The sequence below is a fragment of the Xenia sp. Carnegie-2017 genome, unplaced genomic scaffold, assembly GCF_021976095.1.
Source record: "Xenia sp. Carnegie-2017 unplaced genomic scaffold, XeniaSp_v1 HiC_scaffold_26, whole genome shotgun sequence".
NCBI classification, from domain to species: Eukaryota; Metazoa; Cnidaria; class Anthozoa; order Malacalcyonacea; family Xeniidae; genus Xenia; species Xenia sp. Carnegie-2017.
The window spans coordinates 717,773-742,180 of NW_025813489.1; the positions used below are offsets into that span (position 1 = coordinate 717,773).

The 24,408-nt window shown below is 36.2% G+C and overlaps 3 protein-coding genes and 3 long non-coding RNA genes across 6 annotated transcripts; 3 read left to right on the plus strand and 3 right to left on the minus strand.

The window, feature by feature from the left end:
- Window positions 1–267: 267 nt before the first annotated feature.
- On the minus strand, window positions 268–1,162 carry LOC124453804. The gene is made up of 3 exons (XR_006951196.1): window positions 1,064–1,162; window positions 884–966; window positions 268–691 (listed from the first exon to the last, which is right to left on the minus strand). It is a non-coding gene; the product is annotated as an uncharacterized LOC124453804 (long non-coding RNA).
- A 94-nt stretch (window positions 1,163–1,256) lies between these two features.
- LOC124453924 (ATP-citrate synthase-like) lies at window positions 1,257–3,677 on the plus strand (the record flags this gene model as incomplete). Its single annotated transcript, XM_047004751.1, is given in 10 exon segments — window positions 1,257–1,312; window positions 1,453–1,546; window positions 1,635–1,739; window positions 1,836–1,863; window positions 1,866–1,884; window positions 2,002–2,066; window positions 2,209–2,312; window positions 2,458–2,601; window positions 2,798–2,911; window positions 3,104–3,677. Coding segments are annotated over 10 exon segments (999 nt in total), but the record flags the coding sequence as incomplete, so codon positions are not given.
- Window positions 3,678–7,041: 3,364 nt separating this feature from the next.
- Window positions 7,042–8,710, plus strand: LOC124453925 (uncharacterized protein F54H12.2-like). The gene is made up of 2 exons (XM_047004752.1): window positions 7,042–7,345; window positions 7,662–8,710. Exons 1-2 carry the CDS (start codon window positions 7,042–7,044, stop codon window positions 8,708–8,710), a joined length of 1,353 nt encoding a protein of 450 aa, XP_046860708.1.
- A 9,981-nt stretch (window positions 8,711–18,691) lies between these two features.
- LOC124453806 lies at window positions 18,692–19,044 on the plus strand. Its single transcript, XR_006951198.1, has 2 exons — window positions 18,692–18,810; window positions 18,900–19,044. It is a non-coding gene; the product is annotated as an uncharacterized LOC124453806 (long non-coding RNA).
- Window positions 19,045–19,905: 861 nt separating this feature from the next.
- LOC124453805 lies at window positions 19,906–20,779 on the minus strand. Its single transcript, XR_006951197.1, has 5 exons — window positions 20,542–20,779; window positions 20,424–20,450; window positions 20,257–20,354; window positions 20,077–20,172; window positions 19,906–20,003 (listed from the first exon to the last, which is right to left on the minus strand). It is a non-coding gene; the product is annotated as an uncharacterized LOC124453805 (long non-coding RNA).
- A 655-nt stretch (window positions 20,780–21,434) lies between these two features.
- LOC124453927 lies at window positions 21,435–22,561 on the minus strand. The gene is made up of 6 exons (XM_047004753.1): window positions 22,305–22,561; window positions 22,094–22,222; window positions 21,914–22,026; window positions 21,784–21,842; window positions 21,562–21,664; window positions 21,435–21,491 (listed from the first exon to the last, which is right to left on the minus strand). Exons 1-6 carry the CDS (start codon window positions 22,330–22,332, stop codon window positions 21,435–21,437), a joined length of 489 nt encoding a protein of 162 aa, XP_046860709.1. The 5' UTR covers window positions 22,333–22,561.
- Window positions 22,562–24,408: the final 1,847 nt, after the last annotated feature.

Consider the following 24,408-nt stretch of genomic DNA (forward strand, 5'->3'; position numbering starts at 1 on the left):
AAATAACAAATCATGACAACATTATTATATTTAAAATAACTTTTCTACAATACATAGAGCAAAAAAGAAATAATTACTGGATCAAAATTCTTTTTGGATATCTATAGTTAAATCATTGCTTTCCTAAACATCAGTCTTTTGTGCTTATTTATAAATAGCCATAAACCAAAGATGCATACATGACTATATCTATTCATGTTAAATTTACCATTAACTTAACTATATCATTTATTATATAATATGAAGAAATGAAATAAGAAACAGAAATTATCTTTTACGCACAAATTAAAAAGGTGTGCATTGACTAACTATTTCACTAATTTGAAAAACTGGAGCTTTTACAAGTTACATAATAGATTAAGATAAAATTGAACTTTATATAAATTTTGGCACGTGTACCTGATGTGATTCTAAAAGAAAAATATCACACAATCTTAAACGTGGAACAAAATATATCAATTTGTTCAATGTACACATCTCCAGAGGAATTTAACAAAATCATAAAAACACAAATCATCGTTTTCTATAATCAAATTAAAAGCAGCCAATATAGAAATACAGATCGAAGGACAAAATGTAAATCTATCTAATGGCTGCTTGTCATTTATGTCTTCCACCGTGACGTCTCTTCGATGGAGTTTTCTTTTCAAGTTTATGAGCAAAACTTTCACGACAAATGGGACAGCGTGTTCTAAAGGACAGAAAAAATATTTCTCATAATCATAAAATTGACTGTTGGACAATGTCAGGAGATGACGTTCGGTATAACGTCAGTAGCGCATAAATGACGTTTGGTTTAACGTCAGTAATACATAGATGACGTTGGGTATAAAGTCAGTAATACATAAAGTTGGATTCATTTTTGGATTTTCGTTCAACTTACATTACTCTTCGAATCATTTCATTGGCGCATTCTTAATGAACTTTATGAGAACATGGTAATATTTGACAACCTGTGAAAGCATCCTACAATAAAATATTGAAAATATTTTAAAGATTTGGATATGAATTTGACTAAACATTACAAAATGAAACACGAGCAGCAACTATAATGAATATTTACCATTTGTAGCGGGGTAGAGATAAAATGAGACGGATTGTGTCGTAAGCAAAAGCAGTTTTACATGTTTGAAAATGTAGATCGTCTAGGTTGAAATGGGAAGGAGATATGAGCAAGCAAAAGAAAGCAAAATGTGTGTCTAAGAAGCTTAAACGTCTTGATGATAAGGTAAAAAATATTTAGTAGTTTTATTTGAAATGATCTTTGCGCTCATGTACCAGAGAGTTTTGATAGTTTGTTTGATGTGATACGGTAAAATCTAAAATCTCATCTTTGTGTTATTAGTTTCTTTTTCGAATATTTCGTAAATAAAAAACATCACGTTTCTCTACTTCCCAAATGCAATGTTTGTAAGATTTTGTACGATGAATTATGTGATTTTTTCTCCATAGAGATGTTTATAATGATCTCGTAGCTAAAGGACAGCTTATTCCTAAACCTGATAAAACTCCACCTACAGTCCCAATGGATTACAGCTGGGCACAGGTATCGTGGCTCACTGTCGTTAAATTTCTGCTTACCTTAAAGGGCCTATTTGTGAAGTTAACTCAACAATCTTGTAAAATCTTTTTAGGAGCTCGGTCTTATTCGAAAGCCCTCGTCATTCATGTCAAGCATTTGTGACGAACGTGGAGCTGAATTACTCTATGCTGGCGTACCTATTACAAAAATATTTGAGGTACATGTTGTTCTAAACAAAAAATCTGGAGTAGCGATGTCCTTGGTTATGGCAAATGGTCTTTACTTAGCGTCAATATTACTGTATTTTTTCTAGGATGACCTTGGAGTCGGAGGAGTTCTTGGACTTTGTGGTTTCAAAGGAGGTAATGCTTAGTTAGCTGAACTTACGAGCTGTGACTCGCCAAATAACAATAGACTTTCCACGTTTTTTACCAACCATTATTATTAAGTTTTTTTGTTATTGTACGTACGTTCATTAGGCTTCCAGCGTACGCCTGTAAATTCCTAGAAATGTGTTTGATGATTACCGCTGACCATGGACCTGGTAAGCTTTTCTTGTATGAAACAAAAACGACAAACAGCGGAGTATTCGCTGCAGCTAATTCCATCATAATGAAATGTTTTACTGACCGAAAATCAAATCAAACGTGGAATTGATTTTTTGTAAGCTTTAGTTTTGTTTTAAGCTGTCTCTGGAGCACATAACACAATTGTCACTGCTAGAGCTGGCAAAGATTTAATCTCGCTTGAAATGTTGATTTCTTGCACAAAATTTTCATTACTAACGCGTGTGGTGTTGTTTGTTATCGATATTTTGAATGACTTTATAATTTTTTTATAAGAAGTCACTAAACAAACGTCATTGTGTTGATATCACAAAGAGACGTAAACCTACCATTGCATCGTTCGTATTAATAAGGAAAGTGTTTGTTTAGGGTGATCGATTTGGAGGTGCATTGGACGCTGCTGCCAAACAATTTTCTGAAGGATCTGATAGTGCAATAACGCCAATGGAATTTGTAAACAATTACAAAGAGTCTGGAAAACTGATCATGGGAATTGGTCATCGAGTGAAATCGGTATTTTTAATGAGTCTGAGTGTTTTGTGTCAAATTTTTCTTGTCGATGTTTTCAGTATCAAATCTCTAAAATGTTGCACGAAATCATTTTTGTGCATTTTTAATAATTTTAGACTAGATTCTTCTTTCTATATCCCAGTCATAGTAGACTGTGCTATAATGATCAAACCGTTTATAAAAGTGTGTTGTATTTTAGATAAATAATCCTGACAAACGTGTTGTAATAATCAAGGAATTTGCATTAGCTAATTTCCCCATGAACGAAGTCTTGAATTTTGCTCTGAGCGTCGAGAAAGTCACTACGTCTAAGGTATACTTATATATCTAAGTAATGAACAGTATTGTGTTAAAGATGTTTCTATTAAAATTTGCACTTTTTCAGTCTTTCAACACAATTCCGATCTAAACGCAAACATTTTTACTGATGGTCGGCAAAATTTGCCATTGTTTAAGAATTGTTTTGGACTTTTCTGAAGATATTCTTGACGTGCATTTTTTTCAGAAACCCAATCTTATTTTAAATGTCGATGGATGCATTGCTGTTTGCCTTGTTGATCTGTTGAGAAATTGTGGATCTTTCACAAGCTGTGTGCCTCTGTACATTCATAGAACATTGCATAAATTACGTATTATCTACAAAGACAGAGAACGCTGTATGATCCTTGTACCTTATATAACTACCACAAATATTGCGTTGAAAATGTTTGAATTTGTTTGCTCACGAGTAAATTTATATTCAGACATATCTATTTCTGTAAACTTCAACGGTTAGCAAAACACTAACCGTTGAAGTTAGTGTTCGAGCATTGACCATTTATATAACGCCTGTTTTTCATTGTGTGTAAACAGGTCGACTGTTACAGGGACTGAAGAAGCTCTTTTAGCTGCGTACGTCTTCCCTCACTGTTTATATTTTCTATCGATGAGTTGATGCATCCCTAAAATATGATAAAATTATCTGGAATATGTTGCTTTTAAATTATTTGCGTATTTTGCGACAGCAAATGTCTACATAACAAAATACCTCCTTTATTATTACTCTTGCAAACTCTAACAAATATACGCCGCAATCGTGACCATTTTTTTGCCTTGCAACCTGAATGGTGATTAAATAACAACGTTTGTGACATATCCATACATTGACTTTATAGATCAATGTGTTTATGCTTATCAAACAATTACTCGACTTACATCCGCATAAATAGGCTCTGAAATGCTTCCCATGTGGTCTGACCATTGTTGCTCTTCTTTTATGTGTTGGAGATACCTTAACGTTAAAAAGCTGTTTATGAAGTTAGAAAACATGTCGGTACATATCAAAAGAGGCAACCTGTTAGTTCAGTATGTATAGAAATAACAACCTTCTTATGAGTAGATAAGATGCAGCTTTGTCACACTTTTGTCACAGAGCTCTTACCCGTGCCAGTTAGTTTCCAGTCCCCTGAAGTTGATCGGTGCGCGCGCATGTCAACCAGAAATAGGGTTTAATAAACATGGCATGGCATTGGATGGCGTGAAAATCGGAAATACGACAAAGCTGGAAGTTGCATGCTATTGACAAAGTAACATTAGAGCCGCCTTATGTTTTATTGGTTAATAAACCGGATCTATGTCATTGTGTATTCATTCTTCAAACTATATAGTCGAACTATCGTCTTAAAAAATGTTATTTGCGTTGTTTATTATTGCATTGCTTTTGGACGTTTTGAAAAAACAAAAATATGGCACACATGTTTAATCAGATATATGCAGACACTGTTGAGTTTGAAGAAGTTAGTCACAGTGATCTTATCAATTTGATTTTCGTCGATTTTATAAGTAAAAAGATTCAAGAGCTACGAAGAGCTGAAAAGGATGAAAGTAAAGCAGACCCTTGGACGGAGTATCAAAACGTTTTAGAAATGATGGCTGAGGAAGATCGGTGGTTCAATTTTGCAGCTCGTGCAGTCGAAACAATCAATCGCGAACATGTCTGGAATGGAATATGTGAAGCCTTTAAGTTTCTAAAGTACAGTGGACCTTCGAATTCTCACAAGACATATTTTGACAAACTGTTTAGTGTTACTTGGGTAGAACTAATGTTAATGTACACGGAGACAAAACGTCCTCCTTTTTATCAACATCTCTTTGACTATGCTGATTGTAGTTGTAAACTGAAATACAGATCAACTATGTAATTGCTTTGACAAAAAAATAAAATATAAATTTCAACGTTATTGCATTTTGTCTTCAGTTGTTTTATGACCATGTCATTGTGAAAATGGGGATCGGTAGCAGCAAACGTGAAAATAGAAATGCAAAAAGGGATAAAAATCATAATCGTCAGAAAATGTTTCGCTTGGGTATAAGTTTCGGACGCAACGATCTCAATCTTGAGGGTCATTTGCAAGCAGGATACACAAGTAAAACTGTTAAAATTATGGACCCGCCGCAATTAAACTTCCAACAGATAATGCGATAGAAGAAACACTGCCTGTAACTGAAAACATTGAACCCATCGATAATGAGTAGTTAAAAGAAATTGACATCTAATTGCAAAATTATTATCACGAGAACATTGTCATGAGTAACGTTGACCAGTACTTAGCCAGTGTATACTTCAATCCAAAACGCCCTGGAAGCTACGGAGGTGTTGAACGTTTGTACCGCGATGTAAAGGCAGAAGGAATATATGACATTAGTCGTGAAAGAATTAAAGAATGGCTCATGCAACAAGACGCATACTCTTTGCATAAACCTATTCGAAGAAAGTTTGAAAGAAATCGTGTCGTAGTGAGTGGTATTGACGACCAGTGGCAATTGGATCTTGCAGACATGCAATCTTTGCAAAAGTATAATGATGGTTATCGCTATCTTCTTATCTGTATTGATGTTTTTCCAAATATGCATGGGCTGTTCCATTAAAAAGAAAACAGGATCGTCGTTGGTAGAAGCTTTTAAAAGATTTTGTCATCAGGACGTAAACCGACACACATTCAAACGGATCAAGGCTCGGAGTTTTTAATCGAGACTTTAAGAAACTTTGGCAGAAGAAAACGTTACCTTGTTTAATACATTTAACGAGACGAAGGCATCCATCGTTGAACGTTTGATACGTACACTGAAAACTAAAATGTGGCGCTACTTCACAGCAAACAAAACAATGAGATACATTGACATGCTTCCTGATCTACTGTATTCTTATAATCATAGCATGCATCGCAGCATTAAGGAAAACCGATCAACGTTACAAGTGAAAATGAAGATAGAATTCGGCAAAATTTATACGGTGAAAGCAAACTAAATAAACCTACGCATGTAAATTATAAGTTTGATATTGGTGATCAAGTACGAATAAGTAAAATAAAACGAAAGTTTGAGAAGGGTATTTACCGAATTTTTCAAAAGAAATTTTCACTGTAAGTCAAAAATACCACGCAATCCTCCTGTATACAGACTGAAAGATCATGAAGGGGACGAACTTCAAGGAACATTTTATGAAAAAGAACTTCAAAAGTCATCAAGAAAGACGATGTTTATGAGATTGAAAAATACTTAAGAAACGTGGTAGAGGGGGCAATGTACAATATTTTGTAAAGTGGTCTGGCTACCCTAACAAATTTAATTCATGGGTACCGGCATCGGAAATACATATATAAAACGTAACCGTTTTCATGATTTTTCATTTCACATTATACCTTAAAGATGAGCGGGACACACTTCTATCTGACATTACCTAGTAATGCATCTCTCTGTATTTCCTGAGAATAAGATTTCAGGTTATCGCGTAAAACTACCTCACGTTGTGAATTTAAATGGTAATTGGGAAGTAGGACTGTATTCAATTACATATCCTCATACATGGTACACGTTGAAAAAAGGTTTGGATACACATATATATGTAACTCACAAAACAGGTCTACCTACTCCGGTATTTGTCGACTATGGCCTGTATGAAAAAGCCTTCGACCTAGTAAAATCAGTTAATGAGACTCTTTACAAAGAAGTAAAAGACAATATCAAATTGAGCTTTGACCCCCACAGAAAAATTAAAGTGCATGTAAGACAGGGTTACAAAATATCATTTAATCAACGAATGTCGGTCTTACTTGGTTTTGGCGGAAAAGACGTAGAGATTTTAAAAACAACCGAAAGCCCTTATGCTTCTGATTTGCACGGATCCGTCATGATGTATGTATATTGCAACATTGTACAACCGCAAGTTGTTGGAGACGTCAATGTAAAATTACTAAAGGCAGTTACCATTCAAGGAAAATATGGAGACATTGTTTCAAGAACATTCACTAATATCCAATACATACCCGTGCAAACAAAATCTTTTGAGGACATCGAAATTCTCTTAAGGGACGAGTTAGGAAACCCCATCGCATTTGAACGAGGGAAGTCGATAGTGACACTTCATTTCAGAAAGCAAGCTTCGTCTTATTTTACATAAGAAATATGACTCTAACAAATCGTTATGTTCAATATTATCTCAACCAACAACGAGGATACGGTTCATCGCCTGTGTTTAAAGGAGCACCTTGGCAAAGAGGATATGGGCAAGTGGGTTATGGTCTTGGTGGCTTATTTCGCAGTTTAGCTAGAGCTGTAATACCTCTGGCAAAAAGCGGTGCAAAAGCTCTGGGTAAAATTGCTCTTAACACAGGAGCAAACGTTTTAGGCGATGTTATCTCCGGGAAAAGTGTGAAAGAGTCTGCAAAATCGAGAGTAAATCAGGCTGCTAAAGATGGGGAAAATGGCTGTAAACAGAATGCAGCAGTTTGCTCAAACAGGAAGAGGAAAGTCTTCAAAGAAACGGTCAAGAAAACCAGCTAAAAAGAGAAAGGCGACGACCTCCATTGCCATTCACAGTTCAGCCAAGAGACGTAAAGCAGCTAAAGAAGCGGAGGACATTTTCGGCTAAATATGGATTTCGTTCATCCAAAATCTGCAGAATGTACAAAAACCGAACTTGATTTATTTTCTGTCCCACCAACACAAGTCAGTTTAGAAAAGGGCATTGGATTGATCATCAACCTGTGTCCAGCGTATCTGAAAATGGACCAATTACATTTTAGCGCCCGGCACTGAAGATTATGTTGACATGTCTAAGACAATATTGGTAGCTAGAGCGAAAGTAACAAAAGCCGATGGTGGGGATATCGATGATGACACTAAAGTTGGACCTGTAAACAATTTCTTGCACAGTTTGTTCAAGCAAGTTGACGTGTTTCTAAAAGGAAAGTTAGTTACACAAGCAACAGGAACATATCCATATCGTGCATATCTCGGCACACTTTTAAATTATGGTCCGTCAGCCAAACAATCACAGCTCACCGCTGCGTTATTTTACAAAGATACTGCAGGTCAGATGGATAATGCAGATCCTGCACGCAAGTCCAAACAGGGTTTGAAGACAAGAAATAAGTTTATCATGGGAAGTAAAATTGTTGATATGGCAGGTCCTATCTTTTGCGATGTTTTCTTTGGTGAACGTTACTTACTTAGCTATGTTGATTTGAAAGTGGTCATGAACCGTACCAGTGACGAATTTGTCTTAATGTCATCGGTGGACGGTGCAGCCTTTAGAGTGAAATTGATAGATGCATACCTTAAAGTTCGTAAAGTCAAAGTGAATCCTAGTATATCTCTGGCTCACGAAGTTGCCCTGAAAAAAGGTCCAGCCATTTACCCTGTAAGACGTGTGGACTGTAAAAGTTTTATTATTCCTTCTGGAAACCCTTCGCTGCAAAAAGATAACCTTTTCAATGGTTTAGTGCCTAAATCGTTTGTTTTTGGTCTTGTTGAAAGTGCGTCATTCAATGGAGCTTATAAAAAGAACCCATTCAATTTCCAGCATTTCAACATTTCATCGTTAGGCATTTCAATAAATGGTGAATCTGTACCATTTAAACCAATCAATTTGTCCTTTGGCGCGAATCCGAGATTTATAGAAGCATTTCTATCGCAGTTTTCAGGCACTGGGAAAATGTATTACGACACAGGCAATGGCATTACGCGTGAAGATTTCCCAAACGGTTTTGCCCTGTTCGGCGCGGACTTTACCCCGATATGTGCAGTGCATCCGAACATTTTAACACGGTGCAAAAGGAAACCTGGCCATTGACTTACAATTCACGACACCGCCAACTCATGCAGTTAGCCTCGTTTGCTATGGAGAGTTTGAAAATATAATACAAATCGATGGAGAGAGAAATGTCGTTTATGACTACATTGGATAAATGAACACCTCACAAATATGGGCCGCTTTGAAATCCGATCCGGTAACAGGAAAAAATTTCTCGGCGTTTTTCCAGCCGATCGTCTGCCTAAAGAAATCGAAAGCTACCCAAAAGGATTTATCGCAAACACGGATGTAAGCGGAAAACCGGGGACCCATTGGGTTGCCTTTTACTTTCCTTCAGAAGAAAAAGCCGAATTCTTCGATAGCTATGGACAACCACCAGAGCGATATCATAAGTTCTTTAGAGATTATTTGAAACATTATGATTGGGGGTTTAATAAACGTCAATTGCAAAGTATCTGGACGGATGTATGTGGACAATATTGTATATTTTACCTCAGCCATAGAGTGCGAGGATATAGCATGAATAAGATTGTAAACATGTTTGATGGTAATACTGTTGAGAACGATAACAAGGTATCAAGTTTCGTTAGCAGACATTTTCATATAGAAACTAGTGTAACCCTAAACGATAGCATTCAGTCAAGTATAAAATTTGTTGTAAAAGCTTGAGCCGTTTATTATCAATAAAATTTTCTTTGTGTAAACTAATTGCCTGTGTTTTCTATTTGCATATTCTAATGATAACAGTCAGGAAATTGATATCAACTGCTCTATTTATTTAAACAAAACAAATCTTTACATGTCAAATTTTAATAGTCTATCCAACGTAAGCGAGTTTTCTTTAGTGTAGGGCTGGCTTTAGGTGTTGTCATTTTGTTCTTGAGCCTCTGTGGTAGGCTATTCCGTCTTCTTCATCGGGCGAAGTTTCCATTTGAGCTTCTTCCCATCTTACATCGTTCCGAACCAAATCACGAGGAATGTTTATTTTGATAAAACGCGAAAGAATTCTCTAGAACCTGTAGGATTGAAATTCTTTCTCCCTCTTACGGCGTCGCTAATGAGGTCTGATATATTTGATTGAGGGATAATAACACCGTCAAGTTTGACTTGTCCTGAATCATCCCAAGTTATTATATCTGGTTTTGTTTTGAGACGCTGCAGTATTGCTGTTGCGCGTTCACGCATCGTCTTCGGCACACTTTGTACAATGACGGAGTCAGCTAATGTACGCACTTCGTTGTTTATTACCGTGTTTCTTTCTTCCCCGTCGGTTGTATCCATCACGCGTACTGTGGGTATCTGAATATCTTTTTGTTTCTTCAAATTAAGGAATTGCTCAAAGTTTGTGTTAAAAGTTTTGCCTTTGATCGTCACTTAAACCGTCTTGGTGAAGGATGTGTGAGAGTTGAGTATCTTTTTGCATCATGTTCATCGTAATTGGCGAAACTTCAAATTTTTGCTTTTGTTCATATTTATTATAAACGTCTTCAGGTACTAAAATCATTCGCTTGGCATGCTTCATTATTTCAGCAAACTCCCTAGAACGTTCAAAACCGGTGGTAGGAAGGCGCTCAGTAGATTTCCTCCTTTTTGATTTAAAAGTTTTTCTTTTAGCTCTTGAAATTCTCTTGTTCGCTAAGGCTCTGAGATGTTTCTTATACCTCAACAAGCGTCGTTTTTACTCGCAGATATCGGTACAGTTCCTTTTAACACATTAACTGCGCATTCACAAATACACAACATGACATCAGATGGTCCATGTTCGATGATAACCTTTCGAATTTTCGGCTTAGATTTTGCAAGTACTTGTAGGTATGGAAGATTGCTCCTAATTCGTTTAGACATGGTGCTTAAATGACTGTTGATGTCGATGCTTATCACTTATGTACATAGACAATCTGCTTTTCACCGGGCAAGATATTTGTTCTGACACGCATATTGTCAGATGTGAGTTGATGCAAATCGAGCAAAAGATAACCGTAAGGGCGGCATGTGGCGTCTTGAAATGACTCCAAAAGGTAATTCGTTTTCTTTGGGTACATTTGGCGTGCCAATGTTGCGATACCTAGCGAATCTCTGGGGTTTTTAAAAATGATCATGTAGTGGGAATTTAAGCTGATTGTTCGGGATTGTTTACCAGGCGGAAATAAATTTTGTGTTAGATACATGACAGAGACGCCACGGTGATGTGACCCGCGGGTAAATAAATCGGACATTCGTTGATCGCTAGAACATTCTGACATCAAATCGTCAACGACCACTAAAGAGTTTTGACAACCTTCCAGAATATCAAATAAGTTGTCCGGGAATCCTTCGACGAAGCAAATGTTTGGAATTTTGATTCCATTTCACCAAATTCACTTTGCCGTTCGCCGTAACAGTAAATAATTTTATTTGGAACAGGATAAAAAAGTTCATTTAAATTATAAAGCATCGACCTAACCAAATAGCTTTTGCCCGACTGACTTTGACCACACACATAAAAGTTGGCAGGTGTTCTAAAACGTACGTCCATTGTCTCGCAAATAAAAGCAAACATGCTCTGCTTTCACTTTTATAACCACTCGCGCTAGTAAGCATTTTGACATATTCAAAGAAAGACGGTATGATTCGACTAGCTTGAATGGGAGGTATTTGTAAAATAGTGAACAAAGTGCACACAATAAGAATACATTGGACAATGAACAATTTTATTAAATATTTTTCTAATTATCTACATCAATCAAACAACAAAAATCTCTTTTGATTATATGAACACATCATACTTTAGCAGATATTTATGACAGAAAATTTTAAAAGCACTTGAGGGTTTACTTTAAAATCCTCACAAGCATAGGCATGTCTTTTAATCGTTCATTCATTTTGTAACTACATTCATAGTTCGCAACATTCATATTTCACAAGAGTTGTTTGTAACTTTTCCAATTTTCCATAATGAATTCCTTGCTGTCTGTATGTTTTTTCCTTATGGCTGTGCAAACCACGGTGAAAAATGCGGTTATGTGAAGCGATATCATATGTTAGATTGTTCTAACATGGATCTGAAGCATGTTCCTATCGGAACGGTAAAAGATGCACGAATACGGATTTTGTCGTTGAAACGAAACAACATTAAAGCTGTGAATGAACTGGATGTTATTCGTGCGTACCCAAGACTTATGTACATTGATTTACGTGAAAACCCTCTGTCCTGTCCTGTCAATTTCTCAATGTTAAATGTGTTGTTTGATCCGTGTCCAGCCCGAAAGAAAGATTTATATTTGTTGTCGGTGAACTCATTTTCGTCTGTGACACAACTTTTTCCGTATACGTCAACCACAAGCAATCGTTTACCTCAGTCATCAGTCAGTTTTTCTCTTCTACCATCGTCGTTGATTATGTCCACCCCGTGTAAATCATCTCACGTTCCGTCGTCCCGCCAAAAGTTTTATGTTCGCCCCTCACGGATTTTTTTTTTTAACATGTCAACCTCATCACCGTCGCTGTTATTATTGTCTACATCTTTGCTGTTGTCGCCGTCCACGCCGTCAATACCTCCACATTCAACGATATCATTCTCAACTTCAAAGTCATCACCTCTGCTGTCGTTATTACCACTGTTACCCTCACTATCACCATCAGCATCATCACCATTTCATTCGCAGCTGTCGTCTTCGTCTTTATCGTTATCACCGTCACTGTCAGAATCAATGGTTTCGTCTTCATCGTTCATGTGTTTAGTTCCACCAGCGAAAGAAAAAACTGTCAACTTTTATGTGTTGGTTCCTTCTACGATAGTTTCCATATTTGTCTGTATAATGTTGATGTATTGCATGGTTCGCAATTGTCGTCGCTGTTTCCCGTCTGTACATACCGATCACATAGAAATGACTGCGTATCGTGTTCAACCATCGTTAGCCTTGTCCAGTGTAGAAATGTGTCAAACAACCTCAGTCTAAAAATATGTATATTTGTTTGTTAGTTAACATGTCATTGATTCGAAACTGTTTAACTATTCAACGCTGTTTGATTATATGCATGTCACTTTATTAATTTACCTGTCTCGACTCTATACTTGATTATCAATCTGTCTGTAAAACGAAAGTTCATTGTCGGAGTGATCAATGTCGTCAAGAAACTCCACATCGGATTGTCTTTCGGAAAAGCTTTCTTCGTCTTCAGAGTCGGTTTCCATTAAATCAATCGACTCGCTACATTCACCTTGACCTGTCATACATTCTTTGTAATTTTCTAGTGCGGTTGGATGCACGGATGTGAATAAAATATCATTAGCCATGGCTTCGCGTGCGATCTGAGGTAAACTGTTGGAAATTTCCGCTGACGGAAACCAATTATAGCCATAGGGAATGGTATTGGCCCCTCCGTCTATTATTATACGTTTGTCAAAGACAACTTGATATTTCTTAATTTGATTTTTATTTACAAGTTTATGCGACCATTTCTCCCTGACTATTTTACTTTCTTCTATTTGTACAGTTGACGGTTTTTCAACATAATTATAAATCATATCTTTTAACGTGTCGAAGTTTAAAAGCAAGCTATTTTTAAAATTCAATGTAAAGCCTCTTATTTTACAGTGTTGCTCGCCGTTACTAACTGTAAAAGCATAATTCTTAGGACCCCCACAGACAAATTCAGTAATGTGCTCGCCTTCACCAATTTCATCAGTCAAATCTCCTAAATAGTCTCCTAAAGGAGGCTTTGGAGAATCAGGCTTTGCAACATACACACAGCTGTCTGTGTCTGCATAGAGCGAATTTTCTCCTAGTAAATCTAACAAACTGTAGAGCTCCAAACGCGCCCATGCAGTTGTAAAAATACCTATAAAAATATTTGTTGTTTTATTTTCTTTTTGAAACTCCCAATCACGCTTGTATACAACTTCGACTAAATCGTCATTCAGTAATTGCATGTCGTGAATTTCAGTGTCTGCACTATTTAGTCGTTTGTAAAATACAAGCGGATCGTGAATAAACTCCGTAATTAACATATCATTACGTTGTGCAAATTTACCCCAAAGCGAGTTTAAACAAAGTTTTGCTAGCGCTCTTAACCCTGGATTTTTCAAAATTTTTTCCTTACGCAATTGAATTCCCTCGTGCTTTAGATAGTCGTCGATATATTTTGCCTGGTCTGCGTCTGAGTTTACCTAATCCGGAAATTCCGAAGCTTCTTGTTTCAACCGCAAAAAGAAATTTACATATTCACTAAATAAACTGTCCGATGTTTCTTCAAAATGCCAAATTTCATGCACCTCCAAAATTTTGTAGCCTTTTTCAATTGTCTTGTTCATTTCAATGGTCGTAGAAGTCCCGCAAAATGAACACTGGTTTTCGGAATGATGACATTCTGCCGAGGAATTTACAGCACATCGCTTACACAATGGAAACATTAATTTACCATTAACTTTCATCGGGAGCACGGGATGATACAAGCCTGCCGGTGCCAAAACGCGGCACTTAATCAAACCGAAGTAATTTGAAAGATCTTCAAAATTTTGCGAATAATTGTAGGGTGACCTATAGGATAACGGCGATTTTTCATAACGAATGGATAAAGACTTGTAAAATCGTTATAAAAGATTTTCTCATTTTCTTCGGCCTTACGAAACAGTTTAAAACCCTCAACTCTTCCACCAAAAAAGCTATCGGCAGGGTAAAGGTCTGTTATAAATTCATGTGTGTTTAAAAAATGCTGCATTTGAGGAGTTTGTCTGAGTTGCTTGAAATCATGCTCCCATATGGTTTTTACTTTATATCCTAACTCCGTTAATCTTTTTTCACGCTCAATGGTTCGGTTATATGCTTCTCTTAGCGTTGTACCTGTACGGTAAGGATTTTCACTCTTCAAATCCAGGCATAAAGGGCAGCCGTGATAAACTTTTCCGTAGAACTCATACACGGTGTTTGTGTCTTCACAAAATCCATCGACATAATAATGTTTGTTTAACAACGAGTCATAAATAACTTTCTCCCCATTATGAAGAGCGTGTTTGATATTGCTTTTGTTTGAAAGGAAACAAACTCCAGCCACTCAATGGCACTGTTTGAATACGGTTTATTGCTATCACGGTAAAATTCTTAGGTACAATGCCAATGGTTTTTCTTTTAAATAGTTTGAACGAAACACTGCCATGACCGAAGACGCAATTGTACAATAACAAAATGGGTCTACATGTGTTTCGGCCAAAACAACTTTCTGAATTCCATGCAACACAAACGCAAAATAGTTACATCTTGAGAACAGTATTTGTACATTTCTTTTTGAAAGTCGAAAACGTATCCCTCATCAATTAAATTCTGATGCCATGCAATTAGCTCATCTCTTTTACATTTTGACTTTGTGTCGGGGCTATAATATTCAAGAGCCGGAATAGGGCCAACGTATTTCTGATTTTCTCGTGTGTTAAATTTAAAAGGGAAATCGCCTTTCGAATACATCGACAGATCTAATCCAAACGTTCGAGGCAAATCGGAAAGAGGCATACTTAGGAAGTTTAACGAGTCGATTAGCGTCATCTGATAATCTTTTAAAATAGTTGCATTACTTTCTGACCAGAATGAATGACATGCATATCGGATGTCGGCCGATATTGTATGAGCCATTTTTGAATGATAACAGCGTCAAATCCTTTGGCATTATGGGCAATTGCTGTATAGCCTATATGCTCTCTTGAAAACAGAAACTCACAAAAATCATTTAACGCATTGTATCCTTTGAAAACACGTTCGTCACCTGAAGCGAACTGTAAAACTGCAAAATTCACAACGTGCTCACCGCTTGTAAAATCCGTTTCAAAATCGTAGAAAATGAGTTTACATTTGGCTTTTTGCTGGTTCGGGTTGAATAAAACATAAATGCCCACTAGCAACCAGCTGTTTGCAGATATGACACTTAAATTCTCCGCACTTGTGTTCGTCTTGTCTATTTCTGTTGACAATGACATTGCATGTACGGCATTTATACGTGCTGTCACATTTTGAGGGAAGATCAAGTCCTTTTAATCTACGTTGTTTTTTATGTAGGTTGTAACATGCATTTGACCGGCATGACTTATAACAGTCCGAGCATTCCCGCTGTTCCGTCGGAATTAATGCACATCCTTTGCGTAAACATGTGCTGCAGACATCAAAACATGGGTGATTAATATAGTTGTTTACAAAGCTTGAACAATGTTCACAGTAAAATCTTTTACCGAAAAAGCTGGGAGCTTTGCCGGATTGATAACATTGAAATGATCTCCGTGTTTGTATAGCAATAGCTTCTTTACTCTTTAGGCCCTTCATAAATTGAAGTGTTTCGTGCATCAAAGTCTATTACAATAATTTGATAGTCTGAAAGAACACCTTGAAACTTTGAAATTTCCCTCAATCCACATTTACCAGGCAAAATATTGGCACGTTTATGCAACTTTAAGGCTAATTTTTTTTGTATAGGTCTACCCATCTTCATTTGTTTTAATTTTGGATGGTGGTCAGCCATCCCTATGGCTACAACTAAAGCCCGAGCACAGCATAGGTTATCATCATTCTTGATAGTTACAATCAATTTTTTTAAAGTACTGTCTTTAGAGTAATCTAAGACTTTGAAGGCCTTACCACTCCCAACAGGCGCTTTTACGCCAATAAGGTCGATGATGAACGAGTTGTCCAAAGGAATCTTCTCATTTCTCTGCAAAGTTTTTGTAATTTCACCCAAAATTCTGTTAGAGTTAATTTCAGCGGCAGGAAGAAGCTTAGTGCTGATTGGTGTTTTCAAAGCATCCGTTCTAATCATTACACGAAGCCGATCTTCCAATGGTGTTCTAAAATCACACTGTTCTTTTACCTAGGAACATTAACATAAAATTAAAAGATGCTTTGTGTCACACAGCGCTTTTTTTCACTCTTACCTGACGAATGGCGTCGTCAAACAAGCCATCGAGCTCAGTCATTATGTCTTTGACTTTTATTTGCTTATCGCGAACGGATAGATCGTCTAGCTTAGCACGGAATATACATGACTTTGCGCCAAATTTACGAACATATCGTTCCGAAACTTTTTCAAGCACAAAGTTAACAGATTTTTCATCATTTTTAGTTTGATTTTTTATGTTGTTTCTTTCTTCCACAAGTTCAACACTTTGCTGCAACAACTTCGTTGATTTTTTTACCCATTTTAACACTTTTGAAATATCCGTTTTATCTTTAGAGATTTCTTTCTGAACTTTTTTCAGCAAACGTTTTGCCTTTACATTTTTTCTGATGGCTCGAACACGTAAACGCTCTAGATACTCTTTTTCTCCCATGATCATCTGGCGATGATTTTCATGCAGTAATGGCAATTTGTGAAATCATGCTTTATTTTATAGTATATGTTCATTGAACTCCTACAGAGTAATTGAATACTTACAAACAGACAACATATTCAGGTGTTCAGGAAGGTATTGTATGTGTAATGAACAAACACTCAAAGCGATACATTAAAAAAATTTATTGCGTGAATTTTTTATAGTTACAGTGATCAACCGTTGGTGCATGCATTGTTGTTATTGCTTAACGTTTCGTGTTTATTCATCGTCCTGGAATGGGTTGGTCCTTTTTTTCTGTTTCTTAACGGCGACCGTTTTAGGTTCCTTTTCTTTAGGCTCTTTCCTCTTACGGTCATCCAGTTCTACCTTTCTTTTTTTCATAATGATCTTGCTATTCATAGTCGCGTCGCCCCAATGGAAGAAGCTACATTTTTCTCCGTCGACGATAGATTGACAACGAAAATAGGGTCTTTATTGCTCGATTGGGAGACCATGAGACTACCTGGATAACCGCATTTGCACAGGGGGAACTTGTTTGGTTTGAATTCTTTCGCGACTTTCGTTTCGTAGGCATCCATTATATTATGGTACCTTTCTTCGTGGCAGAACAATGTGCATCCTTCACCTCTACATTTAACATACGCCCGTTCGTCCTTCTTAGACACGATTCTCTCGAGGCCTGCACCACAGAAACATGGATATTTCTCAATGGAAACCATGATGTTCAAATTATTTGCTCTCCTAACACAGATTTAACACGTTTATGAAGCACTGTTCAAGTTGTGTGTGCAACAAGAACATTTTCCACCTTTTTTAAAGTGTTGGCCTTCACATGAATAATCATTTACCAACGCATGATTTTCTTTAAAGAAGAATAGGTCTCATTCATACTGTGAGTAAAGAATTGAATAGAATCACATTCAAGTGTAAGACTCACGCTTGTTCAAATCAGTAACCCCTTTTGGTACATTGTTTGATATCTTTCCTGAGGGTCTCATCATTAATTAACTGCATCACTTTCCTCTGTATGATACCCTCCCACACCGCAGGATCTTATCTTCACAACATGATTTTTCTTTTTAATTTCCCTTCAATATTGACTCATGTTCAAACCGATACTTTATTCACATTGTCAGGCATCTTTCCTAGGGTCATTTACTGTATCATGTCGGTATGTTAAAGGCTCTTTTCATTTCCCTTTAATATTGACTTTTGTTCATGCCGCTCCTTTATTCACATTGTCAGGCATCTTTCGTTGGTCCTTATCATTTACTGCATCATTCCCCTCAGCAGGATTCTGCACCGATCTTACCCACGCCTCATTATTCAAGGTCATACTATTCAATGGTAATTTTTAACTTACACGTGCGAGATGGCAGCGAAGGTCACATCTCAAACGCATGCGCTGTGTACTTCAACCACTTGAAATACTAAAAGTGTTTTGTATGTGTTAAGACGATAAAAACTCTGCAAAAAATCAAGACACGCAAATCAGAAAATTTTGCAGAATGGCATCGATGCAGCAGACAGAATACCCTGAAATTAGTAAGTGCGAGCTCTTTCTGTTTATTTCAAATTAGAGAATGTTTTTATCTTCAACAGAATCTATCTCCTCGTTTTCAGAAAAATGTAATCGCTGTGTGATTTTTCATCAAGGCTAAATGTGGACATACTGTCCATTTGTCCCCGTTAGTGGAGTCACGGGGAAAATTCAAGTGTAAATTTGCGGGTTTGTATGCCTTTAAAGATATTTTAATCTCAGGTTGCGTTTCATGTCATTGATTTTTAGTCTTCATTCATGTAGTGTATCGGACGCAAGTGTTGATGCCGCTGTCCGTCAATTTGTAATGTAAGTTTGTAATTCATGGGTGCGTTTATATATAAACTGTCATACGGAAGCAGCAATTTTATATGGTGGTTCTTATTTCATTCATTCAGAAAACTGTGTACAGAGGGCATCATGATTGACGTTCAGATTTAATGCAACAAATATTTAATGTAACAACATGAATAAAGATTTACAAATGTTGAATGACTCGTTTTTTAAGTTTGTTCATTTTATCTGAAAGAAATATTTTAAGCCAGTCGTTACAAGTATATTTTAGTATCTCAAGTCCGTTAACGGGTGGGTCGACATCTTCAATGCTTTTCATAAAATCTTTGATCACAATCTCATCGGCACATTTTTCGAGGCATCATCAAAATGCAACAACATACGCTCGTCATGCTCCATCATGAGACAGCCATGCTCACGCTGAGAGAGGTGGTCAATCATGCATCCATTGCAGTTCTTATTTACTTCAGCGTTTATCATTGCAGCAATTTCTCCTGCATAGCAGTCTAAAAGTTTATTTTCTAACAAACTTTGACGTACAGTTATTTCATTCTTTTCTGACTCCAAAAGCAATTTGTTCATTCTTAATGCCAGATCAATGTCTACATTCAATTCCATTTGTTTCAAGAGATAAAATGTAAACCTTTCGATAAAGTATAAGCTATAAAATGCAATTACCTCGTTTTCTACCGTTTTTACCTTCGATTGAGAAAAGGAAACGGATCTAATGTTACTTTGTCAATAGCATGCAACTTCCAGCTTTGTCGTATTTCCGATTTTCACGCCATCCAATGCCATGCCATGTTTATTAAACCCTATTTCCGGTTGACATGCGCGCGCACCGATCAACTTCAGGGGACTGGAAACTAACTGGCACGGGTAAGAGCTCTGTGACAAAAGTGTGACAAAGCTGCATCTTATCTACTCTTATGTTTGAAGCAACAGTTTTATTCTTCCAACCCATGCTGCACAACACGTATAAACAACTTGTCAAAACTTCAAAGACCACTAGCCACCAATGTGTCCTTTAAAATATATCATGTCTCAAGTATCTCATAGAATTGAACTGTAGAAACTGATTTTCTTTGTAAAATTCTTACATGTCGCAGACTGGTATAAAAATCATTTTATATTGATACATGTTCTTAGGTGTGTATCTCCTCACTCCATGTAAGTTGCATCCCGAAAGATCTAATGGTCGCTTTGATCTGAAAAAATTGCAAATATTATAACATGTAATTATCTCTAGAATCTAGGGTGAAATCTTAACCGGACACTTACACGTGTCCTTTCATGAGTAGTTTCTGTTGGAAAAAACTAGAAAAGACATAATATTGTTCCCCATCGTCTTTTCTTTCTGCCGTTTTGCATTAATACCTATTGCATTCAAGAAATTTAAGTTAGCTTGTAATGTTTTTATTGCTTCCTTCTATATGTTAGATTTGAATCATTTCACATTACCTTAAAAAAAGTCAATTATGGTATCACACAACCACTTGCTTCCATTTAATGTTTCGACATCACTCTTGTATATTACAATGCCATCAAAACAGTTCACTCTAAAAAGGCATTGATGCTACCTTTGTCGTTTTCCTTTTTGTCAAATATTTTCAATATATGAATGTCACCTTTCACTCTCTTCACTGCATTCTTTCCTGTCAAAGATATAGTTTTCTATTATCGTCAGGAATTTTCTTCACTTATTCAATAGAAACATTTACATGAGACATTCAATTTTTTATTGACCTGATTGTAGTTGCTGGCTTTTTTCTTCTAGTCGGTCTCTTTTCAGATGTTTGCTCCATAATACATAACTATTTTGAAAAGTTATGCCAACTGTCAAACTAAAGTAGCCTATTCCTCCGTTGTCCATAACTTGGCATAAACACGGAAAATAGATATGGAATAGTTCAAACTGGGGACTCCATATTTCCAATGACGCACGAAGTGCTCCAGCAATGCATTGAACATGCGTGTTAGTAAGGGTAACATCTAAAAAAGGGAATAATTTGCTTGTCATGTAGGTTTTCTAAATTTGTTTAATATTAAAGAATTTTCTTCGTGATTTGAATTTTGAGAATGTTCACCTTCAGTGTTGAAATCTTGTATTTCTTTTATAATTTCTTCATTTGAAATTGCTTTACTTGTTTGTCGTGAGCGCTAGAAAAAGATGTGTTTCTTTTATAAATAAAAAAACTTAGAGATTTACGGAGCAAAATATTACTTCGGATGCCAAATGACATTGATGTGCAACTCCGTATCGAAATGAATCGAGTTGAAGTCTATTGGGATCAATGCTTAAAGCGTTGAAAATGTCTCAGGACAACTTGTGTCGTAATCATGTGGAACGCCCATGAGGTCTTTTCGTGTGACCTACTCAAATATTATTAAGGAATCAACAAATTGTCATTTAGATTAGAACCGTTCAATCAGTCAATAAACATTAGCATTTCATACTTTAAATTTTTCGTAATAGGATGTTGATGTGTATCAGCTAAGTCCAACAATTCGTAGGCTGTTTCAACATATTTTAGGGGGTCTTTTAACATTGCGCGAACAATACAAGCTATTTCTCTCTAAAATGGATTGTGGTATCGTTTTGAAATTTAAAAACTAAATGTGAGTTTCTAAAAGTTTTCTTACTTTTCGTACATGTCTCTCATCTGTTGTAAATTCACTAATTGTGTATCCTCTTCCTGATGGGTATAGAAAAAAACGTTCATTTTTGGTGCGCTGTTTTTTGTAATTTCCTGGACGTTCATTTACCCTTTCATCCTCTTTTATGTTATTTAATGCAGCTTCGTTATCAACAAATTTGTTTTCGAAATCTCCTCTTTTCTCGCTCTCATCACTTCTTTTATCTTCTTCGCTTGTATACGTATCTTTTCCAACATTCGCATCTCGATTAGTTTTCTTGGGAATAAAAGCAAATAGCAGTTCGTGTTTAAATGTTCTTATATTATTTCTTAAAAGATGGTTAGTGTGTACCTCTTGTCTTCCTTGACAAATGATTGTGTTGTCTCTTCATTTTTTTCATGTCCAGTAAACTAATTAAACAAAAGTTAAGAGAAGCAGTGAGTTGTCTTCTATATACTAAATCTACAACAATAATACTCACTTCATGAACGTATTCTCCATACGATAGAGCGATCTCTATCAGTTCTTTCTTATTTAAAATTTTTCTCGAGCGTTCTGTTTTATCATCAAATTCTTCTTCATCGTAATCATCCTCTGAGAATGGTGTACAATATGTAAATAAAAACAATGAAAATATTGAAGATTGATTCACTTGATTTACCTGAAGGTTGATTAATCCTGGCAGATGGCGAAACAAATGGGATGTGAGGAGGCCAAAACAACGGTTTCTCTGCTTTAAGCCGAAAGTCTCTCACTCTAGCCACTTTCCACTTCCGTTTTCCTTTCTTGTCTAAAACCAATCTTGAATTTACGAGGTCTGCCGTTGTATATCAGAAATTAGTTACTCACAAATATACAAAAATAGTTTTTACCGATGTCAGCTGTTCTTGGGAGAACCATATTTAAAACCAGTTTCCGTAGCTCTTTGCACGACCAAGTCCCTTGTTTTATTTCTTCCAAAGCATCAGGATCAACAAGATCAGAGCGTATCTCCTGCACTTGATAAACGTCTTCACAGTTTTCTTTTCTTCTTAGTACTTGGGGAGTCAGTTGTAATCAAAGAATTGTCTTCAACATATTTGCACATGGCATCTCGGGAAATATTCAAGATTTCTCGACGAAGGCCGGGCGTTCCTGTTTAAATGAATTGATTACATTACTTCTATACCGACAATCGTATTTTAAACACAAAAGTAATCCAATTCAATTCTTAACTTCTACACAAGTCTAAAATCTTTTTGATAGAAGAATTACCTGCAGCTTTAACCTTTCCATGTCCATCAAGATATAGCAAAACCATCGGATTGAGGCTCTTCTCCGATGACATTAGATCAATCTAAAAATATTTATAGAGCATGTGATTTATAGCTGTTACATTTCAAATTTAGTCAATATTTTCTGCATTAATCAAAGAGTGTACAAAAAGTTTATCATTCTTTTACCCTGTCTGCAATACGTTTTTTCTTTCTGTACACATTGTGCGCTTCACTTTGAGAAATCGATAGCTCTTTTTTCTTCAAAAATAAACATGACGTTCAGATAGAACTCTGGTTGAGAATTCATTTACTGTCAACGTACACATAATCTTACCGGTCACTTGCTTTTTAGAATAAACTTTTCCCCTCGTGAATTTACTTTACTTTTTATATTGGAAGACATCTCAACAATCATTTGAAGCAGGTTTCAGTAAATAAGCGACCTAATCAAATTCTAACAAACCTTGCAGAAATATTAAAGCAAATGTTTTCGGTGCCAAATAATTTATAACGGATCGAGATGCAGCTATTTATTTATCCTGTGCGTCAAAGAATTTAAGTGTGATTTGTCACATTAGTGTTTCTATAAATGATCGCTTTAGGTGGATGAATGTAGCTAATAATGTTTTAATAATTTTTGATTTCAGAAATTTTCCTTCAAAAAGTAAACCCCTTTCATCACTGCTGAACGTTTAGGAGAGGCAGTTGGTTGCCTATGACTACGAATCTACAGGTATTGAAGTTTTTCTTGCAAATATCTTTTTATAGATGATCATTACGGTACATGTCGTTAATTTCCCCTTTAACCCTCATTTACCCCTACCCTCATTTACCTCTTACCCTCATCTACCCCTTCCGTTATCTACTTCTAACCCTCATTTTTCCCAAACACTTATTTATCCCCACCCTCATTCATCTCCCACCGTCATTTACCTTCAACTCATTTCCCTATTTATCCCCAGCTCTAAATAAATAGAGGGTGAGAGTTTATTGTTTCGCTATATTCCCCACCATCAGTAAATTAAAAATCACCGGGTGGTCGATCTCTTGATGAATTCATAACAAACTACACATGCAAATTAGGCTATCTTTGTTGATACAAACAAACAATTTATTTTTACAAATATAAAAGTCAAAATAGTTACTTGCTTTGTGTCAGAACTTCAAACAAAATTATTCATCATATGTTTATGCTTTTATTCAAACTTTCTTCCGAATATGAACTGAAATTTATCTAGCCATGGCATCTTGTTAGCCCCACTTGTTTAGTTGAAAAATAAAGTAAACCTCTATTCGAGTGCTAAATCTTCATCTTAAAACTTCATCCGTATACCATCAACTTTATCCATATAATCCTAACCAAACCATGTATAAAATGAAGACATACCATTTTATTTGTTGACATCTCTCTTTACAACATGAGCTTCTCCAGATTTCGTCTTTAACGACAGTGCTCTCTTTTTGACATTGTTCATAAGTTACAACTGCCGAACTGTTTATTGTTGCCATTCTTGGCCCAATGAAGGCTGGGTTGGACAAAGTGCATTTGTCATGATAATGACGAGTCGTTTGCTCGGGAACACGGTAAGATACTGACGGTGTACGTTGAGAAGACATAATCTTTTACTCAAAAATACACACAAATATTCTTATGTGAATTTTGTTGGCCATTTTAATATCAATATATCATGTTACCTCGACAGTAAATTTGTCGAAATAC